This window comes from Macaca mulatta, chromosome 16, assembly GCF_049350105.2.
Source record: "Macaca mulatta isolate MMU2019108-1 chromosome 16, T2T-MMU8v2.0, whole genome shotgun sequence".
NCBI classification, from domain to species: Eukaryota; Metazoa; Chordata; class Mammalia; order Primates; family Cercopithecidae; genus Macaca; species Macaca mulatta.
The window spans coordinates 90466274-90492268 of record NC_133421.1 but is presented as its reverse complement, the minus strand read 5'-3'; the positions used below and the strand labels follow the sequence as shown (position 1 = coordinate 90492268).

The 25995-nt window shown below is 47.4% G+C and overlaps 1 protein-coding gene across 4 annotated transcripts in view; it reads right to left on the bottom strand.

Annotated features, from left to right (window-relative positions):
* Positions 1-25995, bottom strand: part of RPTOR (regulatory associated protein of MTOR complex 1) — a 412728-nt gene that overhangs the window by 165239 nt on the left and 221494 nt on the right. For all 4 annotated transcript variants that reach the window (XR_013407456.1, XR_013407455.1, XM_015120520.3 and 1 more), the window contains exon 7: positions 8616-8675. Coding sequence is in view for 2 of the 4 variants with exons in the window: in XM_015120520.3 (XP_014976006.1) it covers positions 8616-8675 (60 nt within the window). In the remaining 2 variants the exon portion in view is untranslated. The remainder of the gene's footprint in view (positions 1-8615; positions 8676-25995) is intronic.

The following is a 25995-nucleotide window of genomic DNA, read 5'->3' as shown; positions in this document are numbered from 1 at the left end:
CATCAACCTGGATCCAAGATCAGTTCATGTAGGGAAGGCAGGGACGCCCATGCAAGTTCTCTGGCTCTAGGTTCAAAGGTCATCTCTCTCCTGGGAGGGTCTTGGCGAAAAGGGCAGCAAATGCAAACGCTTCCCCAGGGAGGTCTCGCCGGCACAGACGTGAAAGTGATGGACGACTGCGTACGTTTTAACATAGGTGTGACTCAAGGAACCCGGAGCTCCGTCTCAAGGTGGACAGGAGGGCAGTCATGGTGTGCGGGGACATGGGGGTGTCACCCAGACAACCGTGTGGCTCTCACCTGGCACCCACTGACAGCTCTGCCAATATTATGCAAATGTTTGTATTAAAATCTCTCAACTATTCAAAAATGTATATATTTTGAAATATTCCTTGGCTACTTATGAAGTTTGTGGACACACATGCTGCCTGAGGGAGGCAGTGCCTCAGCCTTGCTTGGTGCAGTCCTGAGTCCAGGAAGGTCACTCAGGTGAATGCACATCATAGGGTGCGGCTTCCGAGACCACACCGCTCCTGCTCCCACCTGTGATGGGAGGAGTGGCCTCAGAGGAGCACCGAACTGCTGACTCTGGAGCAGGGGTCAGGCGGTCACTCTCCACATGTCAGCCCCAGAGTCTGGGAGGAACAATTCCCAAACCCCCTGAGGGACTGGTCCCCCAAGCAGGAGCAGGCAACTAACTTCTGACCACTGCATTTTAGGAAAGTGTTGAAAAAAACATACAAAAACTCAAAAGGTTTTGTGCATGTCAGATGCCTCCCTGGGAGGTGGCGTGGCCCTGCTGGCCACATGCTGTGACGCATGGGAGCCCTATCCATGGTGTCCTTCCCTGTGGCACGGGCAAGGAGGCTCCAGAGGACATTCCACAGATAGTGGACGCTGCCACATTTCCAGCCCTGTAAGGACGAAGGTGGTTACGGCATCTACTTCCAGAACACAGCCTCTGGGCTTCCATGTCAGAGAGGTGACTCCCTCGCCCGGGGCACACTGGTGACAGGCACAGCCTAGAATGTGCTGGGGGCTCATCCTCAAGCACCCTGGACCCAGCGTCACACTCAGGACAGGGGACACACAAGGACATCGCAAACATGGCTGGCGTGCTCAGCGAAGGGAAACAAGGGGGAACTCAGTCTTGGCTGCCTGGAACACAGGGGTCACATTCATCAGCAGAGCTTGATGATGATCTGTTTGTCTCTGAACTGTACCGCACGGCTGCTTTCTGAGTGGATCTGTCTCCCCTGACACGAGGGCTAGCATTACGTGAGTTGACATATGCTGATGGGACCCCCCGTGGAAAAAAGAAGGGGCCCTGAAGTAGTAGAAGGGCTGGCCAAGAGGGTCTGAGCCAAAGAGGTCACTGTAACCAAGATCAACATATTTCGAGAAGAAATCTTTGGAAAATGATAAAGTATAAAAATAATGAGGCTTTTTATTTTTTATTTATTTACTTATTTTTGAGACGGAGTCTCGCTCTGTCGCCCAGGCTGGAGTGCAGTGGCCGGATCTCAGCTCACTGCAAGCTCCGCCTCCCGGGTTTACGCCATTCTCCTGCCTCAGCCTCCCAAGTAACTGGGACTACAGGCGCCTGCCACCTCGCCCGGCTAGTGTTTTGTATTTTTTAGTAGAGACGGGGTTTCACCGGGTTAGCCAGGATGGTCTTGATCTCCTGACCTTGTGATCCGCCCGTCTCGGCCTCCCAAAGTGCTGGGATTACAGGCTTAAGCCACTGCGCCCGGTCTTTTTTTTTTTTTTTTTTTTTAGGAGTGTCCTCTGAATATAAAAAACACAGCAGCATGAAAGACACTATTAAACATAGATGTGCTGAATTTTCTGCCTTTGTAACTGCAAAATCAAATCTACTTCTTAAAAACTTTTCTTTGGCTGGGCGTGGTGGCTCATGCCTATAATCCAAGCACTTTGGGAAACCAAGGCAGGAAGATCATTTGATTAAAAAGATCACTTATTTAAAAAGTAACTCATGTCCTTTGTACATAATACAATATGCATAAGACACAGCCGGGCGCAGTGGCTCATGCCTGTAATCCCAGCACTTTGGGAGGCCAAGGCAGGCGGATCATCTGAGGTCAGGAGTTCAAGACCAGCCTGGGTAACATAGGGAAACTCTGGCTCTACAATAAAAACCAAACAACAGAAAATAAAAACCAAACAACAGAAAATAAAAATTAGCGAGGCATGATGGCATGCACCTGCAGTTCCAGTTACTTGGGTGGCTGAGGTGGGAGGATCACTTGAGCTCAGGAGGTTGAGGCTACAGTGAGCTGAGATGGCGTCACTGCATTCTAGCCTGGGCAGCAGAGCGAAACCCTGTCTGGAAAACAACAACAACAAGAAAAAAACCACACACAACCAAACAAAAAACCTTTCTTATGAGACTAAACATAATTGAGGAACAAAATCTAAAAATTAAAAGAACGTAAAAATAGTGTTTTAAGTGGAGAAGTCACTCTGTCTGCGCAAGTTAAAAACTGACGTCCACTTGGAAATAGAGCTAGTGGCAGCTGTGGCTGGGCAGCTTTTGGAGCAAAGATCTGGATTTCTCCAGTGCTGTATAATTCTACAGTTAGGAATTTGTCGTGGCATAAAAAATATAAACATAATTCAGCCACTCGCATTCAATGTAACCTCTGTCACACTATGAGGGGAGGTACCGCGGGAGTTCACCCTGCGAGTGTGACGTGGGTTCCAAGTGGAAGACACTAAAACAGGTGGTTTTTTTTTTTTTTTTGAGACAGAGTCTGGCACTGTCGCCCAGGCTGGAGTGCAGTGGCTGGATCTCAGCTCACTGCAAGCTCTGCCTCCCGGGTTTACTCCATTCTCCTGCCTCAGCCTCCGGAGTAGCTGGGACTACAGGCGCCCGCCACCTCGCCCGGCTAGTTTTTTGTATTTTTTAGTAGAGACGGGGTTTCACCGGGTTAGCCAGGATGGTCTCGATCTGCTGACCTCGTGATCCGCCCGTCTCGGCCTCCCAAAGTGCTGGGATTACAGGCTTGAGCCACCGCGCCCGACCAAAACAGGTGCTTTTGCTGAACTGCTTTGAGAGAACAGCGGCTCAGACCCAAATCCACACACTTTCAGAAGTTATTCTCAGTAAAGACTGAGGTACCCACAGTGACTGTGATCTGGTTTGGCTCTGTGTCCCTACCCAAATCTCATCTTGAATTGCAATCTCCACGTGTCGAGGCGGGGACCTGGTGGGAGGTGACTGGATTATGGGAGTGGTTGTTCTCGTGATAGTTCTCACGAGATCCGCTGGCTTAAAAGTGTGACACTTCTCCTTCCCTGGCATGCTCTCGCTCTCCTGCCATGTAAGATGTGCCTTGCTTCCCCTTCCCCCATGATTGTAAGTTTCCTGAGGCCTCCCTAGCCATGCAGAACTGTGAGTCAATTAAACCTCTGGTATTGATAAACTGCCCAGTGTGATGGGTAGGTCTCCAAGCTCTGCAGCTTTGGGAGTCGGACTGGCTTCCTCGCTCTGCAGCTTGCAGACGACCTACTGTGGGATCTTGTGACTGTCTGAGTTAATATTAATCAATAAACTCCCCTTCACATTTATATCTATCCTATTCGTTCCGTCTCTCTAGAGAACCCTAATACACCCAGTCTCAGGTAGTATCTTTATAGCAGTGTGAGAATGGCCGAAAACAGCCCGCTAAGCCAATTCATCTCAGCGATGGGCCTCGAGAGCACGGCCTCTCCGGCGCCTTGCCATCTCTCTCTAACTGCAGTGGGACCAGGGCAATGATGCCTGGGAGTAGTCGGTGCCTCAGCTGATGGCAGATGGAGAGGCGTGGGAGGCACTTACAGAACTACAGGAATGTGGAGTGACAGCAGCCACCATCCAAGCTGCAGCTCTGGGAAGTGCTGAGAAGGCAGAAGTGTCTGGCGGGAGGTGGACATGGGCTGAGAGCCGAGGCCGTGTCAGGACGTGTGATGCCCTCGGCACTGCTGCTGCCCAGTGAGACCCGAGTGGTGTCCCTTCTGCAGGACAGAGACAGACCCAGAGCAAGGAGGTGCCCAGTGAGTGTGGCTCAGAAGGGTCAGGAGGGAAGGATGGGGCTGCTCTGACTCCAACGTCCATATTTTTCCCAGCACACTCTCCTCCTCACACCCTGAATCCCTAAGCAGGGTGTGTTTTGAAAACTGCCTACTATTAACAGTTCATTGTCTCTTTAAATTTAAAAATACAATAAACCTTTAGCAATTAGCCACCTTCATAGCATCACTTGGCACAGGAGAAGGGGAGAAGTGAGAAAGACGAGGACACTGCCCTAACCTCCAGCAGTCACGATTGCACTGGCTGAGAAGGGCCTTTCGTGCTGGGGAGGGAGGGGACGCACTGGCTCTGGGAAGAACACGAGCGGCTGCAAACGCTAACGTCATGATTTAGGGAAAGGGCGTCTGATGAAAATGACTAACATCCACGGTGGATGGGGGAGGGTGTTTGCTTCTTTTTCAATCCTCACTGAATCCTATTTTAATAATAAGATTGAAGGTATCTTCCCAGAAACAACAGAGCACGCTGCTGTAGAGTTCACATCCTCTCCCAAATCCACGTCTCCGTTTCCCTGCACCCCTCGTTCCCCAGGCCCGTGGCTTGTTGTTCGTAGTGGCGGCCAGCCCTGTGCTGCCTCTGGTCTGCACTCTCCGGCCTACTCGCTCTCGTGAGGTTTTTTTTCCTCCCCTACATTATGTATTACTTTTACTTCAGTTGTCAAACAGCAAAATGACTTCTGCAGGTGCACATGCTATGGACTGGAACGCATGGGTGGATCTGTGGAACCACACCAGCATCAAGGCCCCACGCAGGCCCCTCCCGCTAGCCCCACAGCCACACTGTCCACCCCTCTGATCCCTGGCGACAGCTGATCTGTTCTCTGGCCCATGTTCTGTCTTTCCCAGAAGGTCACGGAAAGGGAATCGAACCGTGTGCCACCCTTGGAGACGGGCTTCTGACACTTAGTGTGATACTTCTGGGAACCACCCGAATGGCGGTGGATACAGAAAGCCTGTCCCTTTTTCCTGTTGAGCAGAATTCCACCATACAGATGCACCACAGTCTGGATCCATTTGCCCTGCAAGGGACATTGGGGTTGCTTCCGGCTTGGGGGAATGAACAGAGCTACCACAAACGTTCACGCACAGGGTTTTGTGTGATCCTAAGATTTCACTCTTCCAGGTACAGATCCAGGAGTGGGAATGCGGGGACACGTTGGCAGGTGTGTGGACATTGATGAGAAGCTGACAGTACTTCCAGAGTGGCCGCACCATTCTGCATTCCCAGCAGCTGCGATGTGAGTTCTCAACACGGGATTGGTCAGCCTTTTAAATGTCATCCATTCTAACAGGGACACACGGTGCTGTCTCACTGGGTTTTAATGCATATTTGCCATCCCTAAATCCTCTTTGGCGAAGTGTCTCTTCATGTCTTTTGTCTGTTTTCTAATTGCTTTTTCCCCCTTATTTTTGAGTTCTGAGATATCTTTATACATTCTGGATACAAGTGTTCTTTGTCAGATATGTGACTCCCAAATATTGTCTCCAAGTCTATAGCTTGTCTTTTCATATTAGCAGTGTCTTTCAGAGAGTAAACATCTTACATTTGGATGAAGTCCAATTTACCAATTTTTTTTCTTTTGTGAGTCACGCTGAGGATGTCATGCTGCACATTTTAAGTTTTGGAAAGAAACGGGAGGCAGCTGGTTGTTCCGACACCAAAGTCTTGTTCGAGGGGAACCTCCCTGCGTTGGGCAGACCCTGGCGGGGCCGTCCCGAGACCTGAGCTCCAGGAAACCTCCCTGCGTTGGGCAGACCCCGGCGGGGCCGTCCCGAGACCTGAGCTCCAGGAAACCTCCCTGCGTTGGGCAGACCCCGGCGGGGCCGTCCCGAGACCTGAGCTCCAGGAAACCTCCCTGCGTTGGGCAGACCCCGGTGGGGCCGTCCCGAGACCTGAGCTCCAGGAAACCTCCCTGCGTTGGGCAGACCCCGGTGGGGCCGTCCCGAGACCTGAGCTCCAGGAAACCTCCCTGCGTTGGGCAGACCCCGGTGGGGCCGTCCCGAGACCTGAGCTCCAGGAAACCTCCCTGCGTTGGGCAGACCCCGGTGGGACCGTCCCGAGACCTGAGCTCTAGGGAACCTCCCTGCGCTGGGCAGACCCCGGTGGGGCCGTCCTGAGACCTGAGCTCCAGGAAACCTCCCTGCGTTGGGCAGACCCCGGCGGGGCCGTCCCGAGACCTGAGCTCTAGGCCAGCCCTGCCCGAACCAGGCAGAAAAGGTCACCCAGGAGCTGAAGTGGACCAAATACCAGGTTCTCTTTCAGTAAAATAAGGGGTTTGACTCAATAACTTAAAACAATTTTTTGTCGTAATCACTAGGTGATTTTTAACAGCCCTTTCTGCGCGGGAGACGTGGAACACGTGGTGCTGCCTGAGCTCACGTGGCTCAACATGCGCTGGCAGGGCCCTGTCTGGAGTAGCCACAGGCACAGGTGCCCAGGGTGGACAGAACAGCACACAGCAGCCGTCCAGGACGGAGACAAGACACTGACCCACACGGAGACGGAGGTGTGGGCAAGGCTCGGGCTCCTGCTACCAGGCAGAGGAGAAAGGATACTGCGGCCCTCCCACCTCCAGAGGAAACCACGGAAATAGCCACAGGGAGGCACAACAAATGGAAAACGCCAAGACAGTTTTCACCCAAGAGCTGCCTAAATAAGCCAGCCCAGCGAGGATAAAATATAACTGCTGAAATATTAATGGATATGGTTTATTTAATAAATTAGATATATAATATATATACACAGGTGAAGTGTCCCTTTATCTGAAATGCTTGGAACCAGAAGTGTTTCGGATTTTGAATTTTTTCAGATTTTGGAATATCTGCATTATACTTACCAGTTAAGTTTTTTGGATTTATCACTAATCCGAAAACACGAAGTCCAAAATGCTCCAAAGAGCATTGTCTTTGAGTAGCATGTCAGTGCTCATAAAGTTCCCGATTTTGGCCTGGCACAGCCAGAATCACTCATACCTGTAATCCTGGTGCTTTGAGAAGTGGAGGTGGGAGGATCACTTGAGGCCAGGTGTTCAAGACCAGCCTGGCCAAATACAGCAAGATGCCCATGTCTATTTCTTTTTAAAATTCATTTAAAACTTTTTTTAAAAGTTTGGAGTATTTTTGATTTTGGAATTTTAGATTTGGGATACGCATCTGGTACGTGTGTGGGGAGGGGCAGGAGTGGTGGGGGCAATCTATACGTTACAGGGAATAGAGAGTTCTGAAACTCAGACAACAGAGGGGGAAATAAAAGCCCCAAAGAAAGCGCACAGCAATGACCAGTTAACACATCTCATGAAATCTCATCAGGGAACCAAACCAAACAGAAGGGGAGGGGAGCACAGATCATTTAGTACCGATTTTTTTTTTTTAAGTTATTTTCCATGTGATGCTTCTCAGAGACTCCACTATCTGAAACAGTCTTTTCAGTCACAGCTTGCACTGCTTGGAAAGCCTCTGGGCACTATGATCTGTCAGGTACCCATGCTGGGGAGTGCTCACTTAGCACATCTGATAGACCACTCTACATCAGGACCAGCGCAGCTTCCCCGGCCTTCCTACTGGCCACACGGCCATGTTCCACGGCGGGAGTGAACCACGATGGAGCTCACCGTGCCCTCGTGAACGCTGACACATAATATTTTGTATTTTTCCCCGATACACAAGGCAAGTATGTTTTCACAAGAGAAACTTGGAAGTGGGTTTGTTTTTCCTGCCTAATTTAGTAAATTCAGGTCCTAATATTAAGATACAACTTTGTATAATAAGATGTAGAAAACAATTATCTTGCATGTTAATTCTAGAAGAAATGGGGTTCCAAGCCAAAGGGTTTAAAATAACTCCAAAGTTCTTCCATGCTGCCTGGATGACTCAGGATGAGTCACGATGAATCCGACGCACAAACAAACAGAACAAGGCAGTGCAGGCCACGCTCCGGGTCCTGAGACGCCACTTCAGATCCAAAGAGATCACAGCGAGGGACAGACAGGTCGGCCAATGGGACCGGAAGGATTACAGGAGGCAAGTGCTACTGACTCTTCATGGGAGGCCTGACTAAACCCCATCACTTCATCGCTGAGGTTCTGAAATCAGTTTGCCCTGAGATAGTAAAATGGAAATTGGATGGAGACAGGTGGGTAGGGGATGGAAAGTTATAGAATATTAAAGCGACAGTTTCAGAAAATAAGGTAAGAGCTAGCTATGATCTAGCTGCCGTTTCAGTGGCAGCAGCAATGATCTGTATGCGAAGTGGTATGTTCTTGTATTGGCTTAAAGTCTGGAGATTTTTTAAATGTTCAAAGGAATCCAGCTTTTTATTGTTTTTCTTTTCATATGGCCCATGTTTGGTTATCTCCTGCACTAAGCCCCAGGGTGACAGCCTTAATCAGAGAACAAAAGAACATAGCCACATGAAAGGGAACATGCCACGCTGATAGAAAGTACTTCTGAGAAGCAAGAGCCTTCAAAAAGGAAAAGAAACTCATCAGCTCCAGAGAGCCACAAGAGCTTAAAAATCCTACTTACTTTTCTATCAAATCCAGTGTGACGCCAGGCACCAGACTGACACATTTCTGCATGCAAAACCTGCAGAGAAAGAAGAGAACGTGAGTGAATGCCACGAACGGAACAGTCACCCAGGAAATTCAACAGACCTGCAGGAAAAGGAGAGTTAAAGGTGGGGACAGGGACTGCCCTGGTGAACAAGTACACTCGGATTTCCTTAATTCGGCAGTTTTAGATTTGTAAAGAAAATGTCATTGCCATCCTGTCAAGGCGCGAGACTACAGAGCTGCCACAGTGAGTTGTCAGGAGAAAGGAGAGGAGCCATTTGCAGCCACACGAAGCCCAGTCCCTGGAGAGGAGCGCCGAGATGCTTAATAAAGCTCAGTCTCCAAACGAGACACCGGAGTGGACTGGACTTGCCACTTCTTTCTTTCTTAAGGAAGTGAGCTGGGGAGCCTGCTGGAGTAGAATAAATGAGTAGCCTTAAGGCACACAAAAGAAATGCAAATGCAATTATGTCACGTTCATAATCATAAAATCCTACAGGTCATAGCTGGCTTCATGTCTGAGGCAAGTCCATCCTTAGGAGTGCGTGTGGAGCCGGACAGGCTTTCTCTAATGTGGCACCAACAGGAGGTAGGGAAAGCATTTCTCCTCCCACCCAGGCTACTGGCATACAGTGGGGCAGAACCAAGGCCGCAGAGTAAAAAGCCAATGCAGTATTTTTAGTAGGAGAAATACAAAATGTTTAATTCACCTACTTTTAAAATTAAGAACAAATAATACACCTTAAAAACATAATGGCAGGTGCAGAGCAAGCACCACATTTGCAAAACACACTCGCGGACTGCTGGCTGGAAGTGAGCAATGGAAGAAGCCTGGAGAAGGACAGTAGCCCAGGGGAGGGCGCAGTACAAGGGTCAGGCACTTTCGGGGGAGACGTGGAAGTGACTCCTCTATGGGGAATGGTGGACCCAGGAGGGCACCCATAGCAGTGGGATAGGAAATGGGAGAGGAACTGAGAGATCCAGAACGAGGATGACAACGAGCTGGGGTGTGAAGATGGTCTCACTTCTGCAGCCCTGCAGGGCGAGGGGAGGCTGAGCTGGCCGTCCTGGACCCCAAGCACGGCTGCCAGCCACGCTCACTCTCTCAGGAAGTGATACCTGGCTCAGCCCGCAGAGAGGAAGTTATATTCTTGGTGGTGGCTGCAGTAGTCAGTGTTTTATTGTTCAAAGAGCCGAGAAAATAAAAGTGAGGCCCGCGTTTGCCTGAAGCTAGAGAGCAGCCCTTTCCCACGGCGTCAAGTGTCCCGTGTGGCCCCGATGCTTCCCCGAGCCAGTCAGTGCCACTCTGAGTGGTCTCCTCTGCTGGCTTCACTTGCAGATGCTCTCCTCGGCTGTGCCCAGACACCTCTGCACCAGCGCAAATACATGCAGCTCCTACGGTGCTCCCAGGCAAACTAGAATTTCTCTGTGGATAAAAATGATCTACAGGAAATGCATTTTCAAATCTGAGTCCTATGCGAACCATGCTTTGTCTTTTTATCCATAATGTACTTATTGACTGGGATTTCTGGAGTCCAGTAATGACAGAATCACTTATATCAGACTAATCCTTTTGCCAATAATGATAAGCTCTGGACAAAATATTCAAAAGCCATTTGAAGACTCTGAACAACAAACAAATGCAGGCAGGAACTGGAAGGGCCGTGACCCCTAGAAAACGAGAATAACTCTGGATGAATCACCTTCATCTGGCTTTTCCCAGGGGTGCTCCTCACTCACACGTCACGTGGGGGATAGCATGCAACTGAAAGGCAGCAGCCTTACTGGGCTGAGACCACGTTCAAGGCTGCCAGGATATTGCAGGCAAAAGCCCTAGGAAGAAGGGAACCAAAACCCGCATGTAAACCTTCCCCAAGTCGGAGGCTGGCTCCTGAAGGGCACACACACAGGATAATATTCCCAGGATCCCCGTGGAGGACAGCAGGAAGGTTGAAAACGCAGAGGAGAGATTTTAACATCTGCTTGCCACTGTGAAGACAGAGGAGATCAGGTCCTGCCAAATTACAGGGCTTGATCACATCTGAGGCATTCCATGGACACCCCAGAGGGAATACGAACCGCACCTTAGAACTAAGATCAAGGCCAAAAGAGCCTAGTCCTATAACCAAGCCTCTACAAGATCAGTGTTAACTGCCCAAAAGAAAATAACAGAATCTAGAATGTCTACAATGCCTCATCCACAACAGATGGTATACTATCTAAAATCAAGAGAAAAAACCATCAACAAAAACAGATTCATAGTTGGCCAGATATTGGAATTAGACAGAGACTTAAAAATTATAAAAATAATTATTGGCTGGGAAATAAGCATTATTATAAATTCACTGAAAATATAATGTTCCCTTAAATAAAAAATTAAAATAGGATTATCATGCAACTTTATTATAGTATAGCTATATGAATAAGAGTAGCATGCATAAATCAGTCATTTTGTACACAAACTTCGTTTTAGCCAAAAATGTAAATTATCTTTATACCAGAATTGCTAACTACTGGTTTCACATTTTACACGATTTCTTTCATTCACCTACATTAGAGTGTTACTGAGCAACGAAAGGTCAAAGACCGGGCAAAGGCAGAGGTAATAAAAATGGCTCAAAAAATCCATAAAGCTGAATAGAATGATAATATAACACAGCTGATGCTTATTTGGTGCTTATTATCTGGTGGTCATTGTTTATGTCTTTTATACTGATTGTTTTAATCCTCACATTCTGTGAGGTATTATGATACATTATACAGATGAAGAACATCATAAATTAGATACATTGTAGTAAAGATCAAGAATATTAAAAAGACAATGAAAATACATACAAAGCTTCCAGAAAGAAAGAGCAGATCACATTCAAAGAAACAAGAATCAGATTAACACAGGATGCAGGAAGACAATGGAGTGGTGTTTTTATTTTTATTTATTTATTTTATTTATTTATTTTTGAGACAGAGTCTCGCTTTGTCACCCAGGCTGGAGTGCAGTCGTGTGATCTTGGCTCATGGCAACCTCTGTCTCCAGGGTTCAAGTGATTCTCCTGGCTCAGCCTCCCGAGTAGTTGAGATTACAGGCTCCTGCCACCACGCCTGGCTCATTTTGTATTTTTAGTAAAGGTGGGGTTTCACAATGTTGGTCAGGCTGGTCTCGAACTACTAACTCAGGTGATCCACCCGCCTCAGCCTCCCAAAGTGCTGGAATTACAGGTGTAAGCCACCACCCCCAGTTGATGTTTTTAATTTATTAAAGAAAAGTAAGTTAAAACCCAGAATTTTGTATCCAGCCAAACTGTCATTCAAATGTGTGAGCATGACAAAAATACTCTCAGAGGCACATATGGCCTCAGAAGACTTGTCACAAAAAGACTCATGAGGAAGACACTTGCAGATGACAGGCTAAAGTTAGAGGGGAGAAAACTCCAAGAGACGCTGGAGGAGATCTATGAAGTGATGATGACACATAACCTTGGTAGCATTTGTAGTTGTCTTAAAATGAAAAGCAAAAAGGTGGGGGCGACATCCATCATAACCAGGATTGAAAACCTACATATAAATCCACAAGAGCATTAAAAAGCCGACAGAAAAATGGATGAACAGACATCTCAAAGATGAGGACATACCTATGGCCACTGAATATGAGGAAATGCTCAACATCATGCGATATCAGAGAAATGTGAATCAACGCTACACGAGATATCATTCTAAACCTACTCAGCAAAAATGTACAAGAATGGCAATGCCAAGAACTAGAAAGGACGTGGGTCACAGGCTGTCTCCATCACCACTGCAGGAGTGTAAAATGGCACAACCACTGAGAAAGCACCTTCCCATGATCCCTTAAAACTGAACATTCCTATACACTATGATCCGGCAACTCTGCTTTTCAATACATATGGAATTCTTGCATGTGTTCAAAAGCACACACGGAAAAGAATGTTCAAAGTATCACTGTTCATAATAGCAAAAATACAATACAATACACCAAAGCAAAGCAAAACAAACAAGTAAGGGAAGAAGCTGGAAAAGCTCAAGTGTCCATTAAGGAGTAGCAGGTGCACACAGTGTGGCATATTCGCAGAGTGGAATGTTACAGGCAGTTAGAGGGGGGTACTCTAGCTAAACACACATGGATATGGAGGAACACCAGCAACACAAAGCTAAGTGGAAAATGTCCACATTCCAACCAAAAGCATTTTTTTTAAAGAGTCCTCAAAATCACATTCAGCACTAAAGCCTTTAACAAATTTAAAATCTGAAAGAAAAGTAATAGTTTTAATGAATGCACACAGATGCATAGTAGCAATTTAGAAAGGGCGTGGAAGGGATGATGAGCCTGGCACTCAGGGCAGTGGTCACGGGGCGGGGTGGCAGGCGTGTGCGCATCAAGGGCCCTGTGTGGTGAGCGCAGGTCATCATCAAGGTCTGGGTTTTGGTTGGGTGGTGGTTTGGGGAAACCCATTATGCTATAAAAATACCTGTTAACTAACTACTTAAAAGGAGGCCAAATATGGACTAGTGATGAGTGTGGCATGAAGCAAGAATTATGGCTGATCCAGGCTGGGTGCGCAAACAAGTGGCCTCAAGATTTCTATGATGTTAAATTAAGTTTCGCCTAAAGGTTGCCTCCGTACATGTTTTACATTTGGCCTAATGGTTCCATATACGTGGTGAACCGTAACCCAGCCTGATGTGTAAACAGCCTGGTCTTGTGACAGGCAGCTGAGTCTCAGACTACCACGGACAGCCAACTGTTCAAACCGGGCTCAAGCAAGGCAGACCCCCTGCGGCCACCAATCCAGCTGCTGCGGCTCCTCCATTCTCTGGAGTCACTTTCCTTCCTGCCCATGAAAGTATCCGGCCACATGGCAGTCCCGGAGTCGCTCTGAACCTATTCTGGTTCTGGGGCTGCCTGATTCAAGAATGGTTTTTTGCTCAATTAAACTCTGTTAAATTTAATTTGTCTAGAGTTTTCTTTTAACAATGAAGAACAAATTAACGTTCAGCTCGGTAATCTTGTCAAGTATCATACAAGTAACTATTGAATGCTGTTTTCATTTTTGAGAATGAAAATTCCTTTGTTTCCTCCTAATTAAAAAAATTCCACATGTATTTACCATAAAAAAGTGAAAAATTTGTATAAACCCACCACATTGAGATAGTTTCGCATTTGCATATTTATCTTTTACGCAACACTGAATCATGCTGATTTATTTTAGAATAAAAGCAAATGGCGGTCACTACAAAAACCCAAATCATACAGACATGTGTCACCCAATAGTGCGTCAGTCTAGCCTTCACTCTCCCATCCCACTGTGCAGAGGCGGCCTCTGTTATGACCTCCAGGACTTGGCCCAAGCACAGACAGTCATCCCTGGGGCACTGGTTCTAGGACACCACCACCCACCCCGCCTAGCCACTCCTCCCCACGGACAGACGCGCTCTAAAATCTCCTGAACAAGGACAGCTTCCCGGTTGGAAGGTGAACACACGATGTGCTGGAGTGTGGCACCCCCTGCTCTCGCCAACATGCAGAGCCCCCTGTTCTCTAGTGGTAAAGACATAAGTGGCTTCCCTGGAGGTCTTGCCATCAGCATTCCCTGTGCAGTTCCACAGCAAAGGAGAGGGAAAGGCCCTCAAAACCCATCCCCATCATGACTGTCACTGTCATTGTGAAAGCTGATCATACAAACTGGGTCAGTCTTGTCACACCCAACTCAACCAGAGTCAAGGGGCCAGGGGAAAGCACTCGGGCCACAAAATATCCTCAAGGAACGCAGTTCTCTGCCAGCCTGGCCGCTGAAACTGCCTGCTGTCACTTGACACCAGTTTTAACTAATGGCAACACAACCTGCTGTGACTCGAAGACTAGTCTCACCCACTCACCAGTCGGAACTTGCCAGCTCCCCAAAACCTTACTCGTGTCAAAGAACCTTCTCAAAGAGCAACGCGAAACACTTCTCCTCTTTATAAAACCTCCAACCTTTTCTTTGTTCATCAAGATCTACTGAAGCCCACCTGGTCTGCCTGTATGCCTTCAACTGTAAATCCTGCTTCCCGAATAAAGTGTTTTACATTTAGAGATTCACCTCTGTATTTTATTTGACTGTGACTCCAGTCCCAACCATTCCTGCTCATTTGTAGTCTTTGGTAGTTGCTTTTTTGTAACCTGACCAGAGCTTTTCGTTGTAATGAGTGGGACAGAGAGGCTGTAGGTGGCTTACTTCACCTCGGCTGGCACGTGAAGTCTCTAGAATTTATACTGACGAAGGTGTCATTGAAGCTTTCAGACTTGTGTATTTTAACCTAGTCATACAGAGACACAGCAAACTGCTGGAGGGGTCTGGCTTTAAATATTCTTTTTCAAAAAAGGAATTTTTGAATATAGCTCAAAGTGGCAATAAATACACAATTAAAAGTAAAATAGCACTTTGGGAGGCCAAGGCGGGTGGATCACCTGAGGTTGGGAGTTTGAGACCAGCCTGACCAAAATGGAGAAAAAAAAAATAAAAAAAAAAAATACAGCATTAGCCAGGTATGGTGGCGCATGCCTGTAATCCTAGGTACTCAGGAGGCTGAGGCAGGAGAATCACTTGAACTCGGGAGGCGGAGATTGCAGTGAGCCGAGATCGCCCCACCGCACTGTAGCCTGGGCAAAAAGAGCAAAACTCTGTCTCAAAAAAAAAAAAAAAGTAAAATAGGCTGGGCACAGTGGCTCATGCCTGTAATTCCAGCACTTTGGGAGGCTGAGGTGGGCAGATCACCTGAGGTCAGGAGTTCAAGACCAGCCTGGCCAAAAAGGTGAAACCCCATTTCTACGGAAAATACAAAAAATTACCTGGGCATAGTGGTGGGCGCCTATAATCCCAGCTACTCGGGAAGATGAGGCAGGAGAATTGCCTGAACCCAGGAGGCGGAGGCTGCAGTGGGCCGAGTTCATGCCATTGCACTCCAGCCTGGGCAACAAAAGCGAAACTCCATCTCAAAAAAAAAAGTAAAATCAGCCAATTTCTTCAACTCTCAGCATTTCATTTAATCCAGCAGGTTAAAAAAAAACCCAAAGAACTAAACATCCCCACATGAAACTAATGTGCCAAATCATGCGATATTTGTAACTAAATTTAAAAGTAAGTGGTTTTTTTGGCTCATGCCTGTAATTCCAGCACTCTGGGAGGCCAAGGCGGGAGGATCACTTGAGGACAGGAGTGTGAGACCAGCATGGACAACACACTTGAGTCCCTATCTCGACAAATAAGTTAGCTGGGCGTGGTCAGAGCACTCGGGAGGCTGAGGCAGGGGGATCATTTGAGCCCAGGTGGTTAAGGATGCAGTGAGCTATGATTGTGCCACTGCACTCTAGCCTGGGTTACACAGTGAGACCCTTTCTCTTAAAAAAAAAAAAAAAAAGTATGCCTTTCAGTATTATTAGAAGAAAACAGAGTAGAAGTGACTTTCCTAACTTGCGAACGTTAAACAGCTGCACTTTGTAATGTACAGAAAAGCTTACTCTATTCAGGAGCTTCTGGGCCAGTAATCAGGACAAGATACAAATTAAGTGCAAGAGTTGGCTATGTCTTAGTTGCCCTCCGTGCTACAGAAGCAAGCTAGCAAAAAAGAAAACCAATTATTCCATTAGTAAGAGAAATACAGATGAACACTTCATCTGAGCTTTCTGCCAACCAACATAATGAACTGATCCCATCTGTCTTGTTCTGCGCTACAGTCCCAGTGGCAGAGCTGGCTGGATGTCGGAGGAGCCCCCTAGGCGCCTGTGGGATGCAGGAGCCTGGCCGGCAATGGAAAGACACCTTCCATGGGAACAAGGCTAATTGCAAGGGCTCTGCCATTTGGGTGCAGAAGACATTAAAAAGTTAAGATAATTTGGTTATAAGGAAAATGTCAGTTTTTTAAAAAAGAAATGATTATTTAAGTGTTTAGGTGGTAAAACATCATGATGTCTGTAATTTAGCAAACATACCCATAGAAACAAAACAAGAGCAAATAATTGTAAAATGTAGGTGATATATACAGAGTTCGCTTCTTCATCCTCTCAACTGTTTCACGGAACGGTTGAAAACTGTCGTATAGTAAAAAGTGAAAGGGATGGGGACAGAGACGAGAGAGAGGGGCAAGAGAGTGTCAACACAGGCACCCTACACTGATGAGTCAAGTCAGGAAATCATTTAAGGAAGCCACCTTCTGTTTTCAAAGAAGGCCAAGACTGAAAGGCAGGCTCCTTGCCTCTCCCTTCTCCACTGTCCTTGAGATGATCAACAGTTGGCACAACTTTGCAAAAGCAGAAAAAACCAACTCTTTCCTAAAAAGGTAAACCTCTTCCACGGAGGTAACCGTGAGCGTCACCCACAGGAAACACACACGCAGCACACGGCAGGCTTCCACCTCCCCCAGTAGCTCTGGGGCGCGCCTTGCCCTGGAGGAGCCCATTTACGGCCAGCTCGTTTGGGACAACTTCAGATTCTCCGCGCTCCTTGGCCTGATTCAAATCTTAATGTGTTTTTACCTAAGAAACTATCAATAACATGGACTGTGTTTATACTACATACCGACAGAGCTAAGATGGGAGTAACACCCAGGTTGCCCGAAGGAAGTCAAGCTGAGTCAGGAAGTGGGACAGCCACAAAGCACTGGAGTTTCTCACGTGCAAATGCCTGCAGAACTCGGGTCCTCTCACCCCGTGACCCCTTGAGAGCCAGGGCTGCTCAGTCCTAGTTCAGTACAGAGATTCCATGACTGCGGTGCTGAGGAACAGCTACGGGGCAACGGCTGGGGCTGCCATCCTCAGAAACCAAGGTGTTCCAGGATCAAGGGAAAGCGTGCCTGATGGCAAGAGGGCGTTTCCCGCTAAATACACCATTTATTTTCACATGCGACTGCTGGGTCCTCACCCATTCTCGTCTGGGATGTAGGATGGCCTTGTGGTAAACCCATAAAACTCAGTTCTTTAAAAACAAGTGATTCTTTTAAATTACAAAGAACCAATACTTCAATGATGCATCATTATGTATCTTTCCTGCCATTTGATTTGTTCTTTCTATATAAAGAAGCTGTGCCCTTGACCCCTAGCCTTCCCTACATCCCAGAGTCCACTGTGTCAATTTCCACACGCATTCACAGGGTGGAGGAAACACGGGCCAGCCAGAAACCAGCTGCTGCCTTTGCAAACGGCCAGGAGGGTGCTGCAGCAGCACCAAAGGCTCTCCGCAAACAGCCAGGAGGGTGCTACAGCAGCGCCAAAGGCTCAGCACTTACTACTCAGTGACGACCCCTGAAGAGCTGACCCCACGTGAAACACAGGCCAGCGACATGCTGGGCGACCGGTGCTGCTGCAGGCTCCAGGGCTGCCTCGCGCGGCTCATTTTAGAATCAATCAGTCCCTATGACAGGGACAAAACCGAGGTCGCTGCACAGCTCTGACCCAAAGCCAAGACGTGACTCTCTTCCAAAGTACAAGTGAGAGAAGAGCTCAGCTAGGAGAGTGCTAAACTGGGTTGGAGAGCAAGATAAGCCACACACAATCACAGCTCCTTCTGCAACCCAAAGACGCAAACAAAAGACCCTCCGGCGCAGTGCGGGGGCTTCGCTGGAATAACGCAGACATTACTTTCTCTCGTCTTCCCATAGCAATAGGCCTCTCCCTGTAAGGAGGTTTCTGAAAGCTAGAGTTGGGATCGAAATGTAGTCAAATGGGCGGTCTAAGCCCAGTCTATTGAGATTTGATCTCGCGTGAGATTTTACTCCAGAAGAAGCTGCCAGATGTCTCGGCTGTTGCCAAGGTCCCATGTGAGACAGCGTGGCAAAATGTACTCTTAAAAATATCCACAAGAAGGGGCCCTTTTTGAGTAAGTTCTGTGTATTTGAGACTTGGGAAAGTTCTTCCTATGAAACATTTTGAAATCTTTTTTTTTTTTTTGAGACGGAGTCTCGCTCTGTCGCCCAGGCTGGAGTGCAGTGGCACTATCTCGGCTCACTGCAAACTCCGCCTCCCGGGTTTACGCCATTCTCCTGCCTCAGCCTCCCGAGTAGCTGGGACTACAGGCGCCCGCCACCTCGCCCGGCTAATTTTTTTGTATTTTTAGTAGAGACGGGGTTTCATTGTGTTAGCCAGGATGGTCTCGATCTCCTGACCTCGTGATCCGCCCGTCTCGGCCTCCCAAAGTGCTGGGATTACAGGCTTGAGCCACCGCGCCCGGCCCCCAACATTTTGAAATCTTTTACCGAGTTCCTTTTCGGCAGCACCAGGTCTAGCTCCTCGGCGCCCTCTGGGAAGCAGAACCGCGGGGCAGCCACGGGGAGGATGCGTTGTCTTGGGGTGGCAGCCACGAGCTGACCCTAAGATGAGGGAACTGAAGGCAAAGCTGAAGATTCTATTTGCCAATTTAAAAAATCCCTCTAAGTTATCTTGTCAGTGAAAAAAATTATAACAAAAAACTGAAATGCACACTCCTCCATCTGCCTAAGCCCTCACCCTTCCTCCTAGCTCACACCAGGCAATGTCACCAGAGAACCTGAGAAAGATTCAGACTATGGCCACGACATCGCCCTCCCAGTTTAGACCAGAACATCCCCTCCCAGTTTAGACCAGAACATCGCCCTCCCAGTTTAGACCTGAACATCCCCTCCCAGTTTAGATGTGTGTCATTATCCTTCCTGTCCTGGATGGGAGACAGGTGAGGTTCAGAAGGTTCTGAAACTCACCCCTGGCTACCCGGCTGACTAAGTGGCTGGGCATAAGAACCCCCCTCTGCACCCAAAGACCACAATGGGTGGGGGCGACAGGATCCTGGAGCATCTTAGCCAAGTCAAAAATCACACACAAGTGTATGCCCCTGACAACGGAGACAGCATGCTCAATGCACTGACAAACTCAATTAGGGAAATCAGAAAGAAAAGAGGAAGACAGTTAAGGTGAAAGCTCATAAAAAGAAAGGAGGAAGCAGAGGCCATGTGAGTGAGGCCCCAGGGTGGGGGGGCGGGGAGGGGTGGGGGAGCTGCAGGAGCCACCTTGCCACAGGCTAAGAAGGAACTTACTCTGTGACTCTTTACAACTCACCTGATGTGTGTGCAAATTCCTAATACGTAAAATAAAGGCAATCTAAAAATAGCATAAACGGCACAAATATGAAAAGTGTATGTATCTCAAGTCACGGTTCTGTTCCGACCAGACCGCACCCGTGTGCAGCAGCCCTGCCGAGATGTCTTCCACCAATCCCCGTCTAGCCCAGGCCGCCTCTGACGGTCAGAGGGCGTCAGTAGCCGTTTTTCCCAACAGACGAGTTCAGAATCTGCTAGAAACAAACCACTGTCTATCCAGTTGTCCCCTAAGCATTTAAACCATGGCGGTTTCTGCACCCAATATCTAAAATTAAACAGACTTTTTGTTCATCCCTGTCTCTCGCTGGTCCCCGTCCTCCTAACACTCAAGTTCTCCCTTTCTGTCTTCTCCACTGGCGGCTCCAATTATACTTAGGGAAACTGAAGCGCCCAGAACGTGATTCTGAAATTCATTGTACACAGGATTTCAACTTCTTGTGATTGGGACATATATCAATTAAGTCGTCTGGTAAGAACCAGATTTTTGATCCAGCTGCTTTATGGGCCGTGTGCCTGTGCCCATTAACTTAATAGAAGCAGATGGACACGATGAGAACACCACTGTTGAAGGCTACTGAGCAGAAATCCAGCCAGAGGCGTGGAAAACGTCCACAGGGAGCGAGTTTCCCGCAGCAGATGAGAGTCGCAGCAGCACGGAGTCGGGCCAAGGAATGGAGCCTGGATACCCTCGGCTCCTGCAGAGCCTTAAGCCGCCGCAAAAACAGGGGGCTAAGGAAGAGCACCCTGAGAACAGAGCTCACTCCTGGCATTCTGGGGGCAAACGAGTGAACTCACAGAGATTTTCCAATTCTGAAATGTACACTGTGTTGTTCAACATGCCTGAAACAGTTTGTCCATGAACTCCTGAACTGGGTGGGGGGTAGGAAACTATGCCAAGAGCTGGTTCAATCTGTCCCCCTTGCTGCTTTTATCTGCTTGCGTTCCTGGTCTACAGTTTCGACGCTAGGTCAGCAGCCTCCAGATAGGCGCCACTGAGGGTCTCTCCCAACTGCCCTTAAGAGGCAGATTCCGCAAGCAGATGAACCCCACTGTGTGGAAGGGGCAGCACCTGCGGTCAAGGAATTTCACATTTCTTTTTTTTTTTTTGAGACGGGGTCTCGCTCTGTTGCCCAGGCTGGAGTGCAGTGGCACCATCTCGGCTCACTGCAAGCTCTACCTCCCGAGTTCACGCCATTCTCCTGCCTCAGCCTCCTGAGTAACTGGGACTACAGGTGCCCACCACCACGCCCGGCTATTTTTTTGTATTTTCAGTAGAGACGGGGGTTTCACTGTGTTAGCCAGGATGGTCTCGATCTCCTGACCTTGTGATCCACCTGCCTCGGCCCCCCAAAGTGCTGGGATTACAGGCGTGAGCCACCGTGACCGGCCAGGAATTTCACATTTCAGTGTCCACACAGGAAAACTCTGACTGTGACAGAGTCATCTCCCTCTTCTGTGACGTCAGTGCACGTAGGCACGGCAGAAGCATGAGGAAATCCACACGCTGCCTGTGCCGAGGAGCTCCTCGCCGACTAAAGTCTCTCTCTTCAGTTCCCCTAGAAAGCCACGGAGGCGCCCACTTTCACAGGACAAAACAGTGCCTGCTGACCTGGCCAGAGCCCTCAACAAGACTCCAGACAACGGGAGGAAATTGAGAGTGAACTGGTTCTTATTTTCATTTACCTTATGGCCAATTCTGGTGTTTTTATAGGAAGACGTTTGTATGACTGAATGGAAAGCCAGCTTATGGGAGCACACATGAGCTCGAGTCCTCATGCCTAGTCCCACAGGACCATTCAGCGTGGGGTCTGTGATGAGGCTGAGGACAGCCAGGGGCTCAGAAGGTGCATCTCAGCCCACGGCTGTGCTTCTGTATCAATTAACAGCACGGCTTCTCCAGCGACTATGACAGGTACAAACTTTTTGTCTTGGTTTTGTGCTAAGCCACAAAGACATGGTCCAAACACATGGCAATGTCCAGTCCACGCCAGCACACAGATGTCTGGTTCCCCTCCAAGACAAACAAGAGCAAAATGCACTCATGGGTGCTGCGGCCACGGACACCACACGTGAGGTGTCACGACAGTTGTTCTTCTTTCTCTGAGGTCTCATGATTTTACTGTCCGGATCCTCAATCAACATTTTATTCTTTTAAGAGATAAGGTCTTGCGCCACTCTGCCATGTGGGCTGGAGTACAGGGGCATGATCTCAGCTCATGGCAGTGGTGAACTCCTGGGCTCTAGTCATCCTCCTGCCTCCTTCTCCCGAGTAGCTGGGACCACAGGTGCACCACCATGCCGGGCTAATTTTTTGAAGAATGTTTGGCACAGATTGGGTCTTGCTATGTTGCCCAGGCTGGTCTCAAACTCCTAGTCTTAAGTGAACCTCCTGCATGGACCCCTTGAAATGCAGAATGACCATTCTTTAATCATGTGAGGTGCGTGGAAAATGTGATGAAGAAAAACACAACAGAATTAAAATGGAAGGAAAACTTTAGAAAGACTATTTCTTTGTGATTTTTCTAACTGCTCTTTCAAATGAGATGGGTAAATGACTATTCCAAAGGGTGCCAAGCATATAAACAGCTGATGATTTTCCTTCTCCGAGGTCCTGGATTGCATTTGGTTTAATAAGGAAGAGCATAGGATTAGGGGAAGCAGTTTCATATACCCTGAAGAAGGTTAATTTTCTATCTGACATCAATTTTTATCTGTCATTAACATCAGGATCCTAATAGCTGCTCCCAAGAGCAGAGAAGTCACTGGTCCAAGCACCTTGTGGCACAGAAAGAGTGATGCAGTGTGATTTTAAAGTAGTGTTGGTAATTTGATTAATCCATGAAAAACAATACTTTTTCAGAGTTGTTATATGATCATCAAACTAAAATAGCAAACTTTTATGGAGTAGATACAAATGCCCTTAGGTTTTGTCTTTTCCCAATTTGATAAACTGTATAATGAAGAAACATTGTATCTAACCCCAGCCATGGATGGTCCCTACAAAGAACCCTGCTGGGCAAAGGGCTCCTTCCTTCTTCAGCCTCTGGCATTCACCCTTTCTTTATACAATTCCACAGTCACGCCAGCAACACACACCCTTTCTTTATACAATTCCACAGTCACACGCCAGCAACACACACCCTTTCTTTATACAATTCCAAAGTCACGCCAGCAACACACACCCTTTCTTTATACAATTCCACAGTCACACGCCAGCAATACACACCCTTTCTTTATACAATTCCACAGTCACGCCAGCAACACACACCCTTTCTTTATACAATTCCACAGTCACGCCAGCAACACACACCCTTTCTTTATACAATTCCACAGTCACGCCAGCAACACACACCCTTTCTTTATACAATTCCACAGTCACGCCAGCAACACACACCCTTTCTTTATACAATTCCACAGTCACGCCAGCAACACACACCCTTTCTTTATACAATTCCACAGTCACGCCAGCAACACACACCCTTTCTTTATACAATTCCACAGTCACGCCAGCAACACACACCCTTTCTTTATACAATTCCACAGTCACGCCAGCAACACACACCCTTTCTTTATACAATTCCACAGTCACGCCAGCAATACACACCCTTTCTTTATACAATTCCACAGTCACGCCAGCAATACACACCCTTTCTTTATACAATTCCACAGTCACGCCAGCAATACACACCCTTTCTTTATACAATTCCACAGTCACGCCAGCAATACACACCCTTTCTTTATACAATTCCACAGTCACGCCAGCAATACACACCCTTTCTTTATACAATTCCACAGTCACGCCAGCAATACACACCCTTTCTTTATACAATTCCACAGTCACGCCAGCAATACATCTATTTCTGTCATTTCTGCAGAAGACATTCTCAAAGTTAAAAATAGATCCAAAGTTCAAGCTATGCTTATTTAAGACATCATCACACCATTTGCAAAAATTAACAAAATGGACCCTAAATGTAATAGCTAAAACTATGAAAGTGCTGGAAGTCAGTGCAGGTGTCAAACTTCATAACCTTGGATTAAGCAATGGTTTCTTAAACATGACACTAAAGGTACAGGTAACAGCAACAACAAAATAGATAAGATGGACTTTACCAAAATAAAATAAAAAACGTTCCTACCTCAAAGGACTCCATCTCAAAAAAAAAAAAAAAAAAAAAAAAAAAGAAATAGGCAATAAGCCCATATAAAGATGCCTGACATCGTTAGTCACTAGGGAAACGCAAAGCAGAACCGTGAGACACCACTTCACACACAGCAGGACGCTGGAACCAAGGACACCAGAGACACTTTCTCTAGTCCTGCTTGAATACTCGTTTTTAATAGTTTTCAACCACATATTTAAAATTATCAGTCAATTTGGAAATAACATGAAACCAGGTAATCTTTCCTGTCCAAATGACCTTTCCTGTCCCTTCCTCCCACACTGGCCTCTGCTCCCCCTTCACTTTATTTTTATTTTTATTTTTTGGAGACAGAGTCTTGCTCTGTTGCCCAGGCTGGAGTGCCGTGGTGCGATCTCGGCTCACTGCAACCTCTGACTCCCTGGTTCCAGTGATTCTCCTGCCTCAGCCTCCCCAGTAGCTGGCATTACAGGCGCCCACCACCACGCCCAGCTATTTTTCGTATTTTTAGTAGAGATGGGGTTTTGCCATGTTGGTCAGGATGGTCTCGAACTCCTGACCTCAGGTGATCTGCCCGCCTCGGCCTCCCAAAATGCTGGGATTACAGGCGTGAGCCACCGTGCCTGGCCTCCCCCTTCACTTTCTAATAAATAACTCAGCACTTGGGTTCACCAAAAAGATATGGTCCAGATGTCACTGGGGGGCCTTCTCTGTCTCTGGCCTTGTAATCCTGGTCCTTTCTTGCAGTCACGTACAGGACCTACAGGACACAGTCTTTCCCCAGCAATATGCAAAGTAGGGAACATTTTCTCTCAGAAAATAATGTTGTGTTGAAAATGGTACTTTCATATTGAAAATGGCACTTTCATATATGTGTGATTTGGGGCCGTGTAATTAGAGCAATCTTTTAGTAAAGAAGTTTGGCAGGGCCAGGCACAGTGATTCACGCCTGTAATCCCAGCACTTTGGGAGGCTGAGGTGGGCAGATCACGAGGTCAGGAGTTCAAGACCAGCCTGGCGAGTATAGTGAAACCCCATCTCTACTAAAAGTACAAAAATTAGCTGGGCGTGGTGGTGGGCGCCTATAGTCCCAGCTACTTGGGAGGCTGAGGCAGGAGAATCGCTTGAACCCAGGAGGCAGAGCTTGCAGTGAGCCGAGATCACGCCACTGCGCTCCAGCCTGAGAAGACAGAGTGAGACTCCATCTCAAAAAAAAAAAAAAAAAAAAAAAAGTTTGGCAAAAGATACCAAGAGCTATATATACTTTGACCTACTGATCTTATTCCCAGAAATATATCCTAAGAAATAGTCCAAAATGGCCGGGTGCGGTGGCTCACGCCTGTAATCCCAGCACTTTGGGAGGCCGAGGTGGGTGGATTACGGGGTCAGGAGATCGAGACCATCCTGGCTAACACGGTGAAACCCCGTCTCTACTAAAAATACAAAAAAAATTAACCAGGCGTGGTGACGGGCACCTGTAGTCCCAGCTACTCGGGAGGCTGAGGCAGGAGAATGGCATGAACCCGGGAGGCAGAGCTTGCAGTGAGCCAAGATTGCACCACTGCACTCCAGCCTAGGCGACAGAGCAAGACTGCATCTCAAAAAAAAAAAAAAAAAAAAAAAAAAAAAGAAATAGTCCAAAATAAGAAAATATTATTATTTTTTTCTTTTAAGAGACAGGGTCTCACTCTATTGCTTCGACTGGAGTTGTTTTTTGCTTTTTAAGAGGTAGGGTCTTGCTATGTTGCCCAGGCTAGAGTACAGTGGTGCAATCATAGCTCATCATAACTTTAAACTCTTGGGCTCAAGTGATCCTCCCATTTCAGCTTTCCATGTAGCTGAGACTACAGCTGCATGCTACTGTGGCCAGCTAAGGAAAGACGAACAGGAAAAAAATCCTTGCAAGCACTATAATTTTATAAGAAGGAAATGATTAAGTAATACTATCTATAAATGTGATGGAATACTAAATTTGAAAATATCAGTAGCAATATAAGTGATCTTCAGATTTAAAAACAATATGAAATACATAAAATTCCAAATAAGTAAAATTATGTGCATATATGGAGAAATGTATGAAGAATATGGAATCAC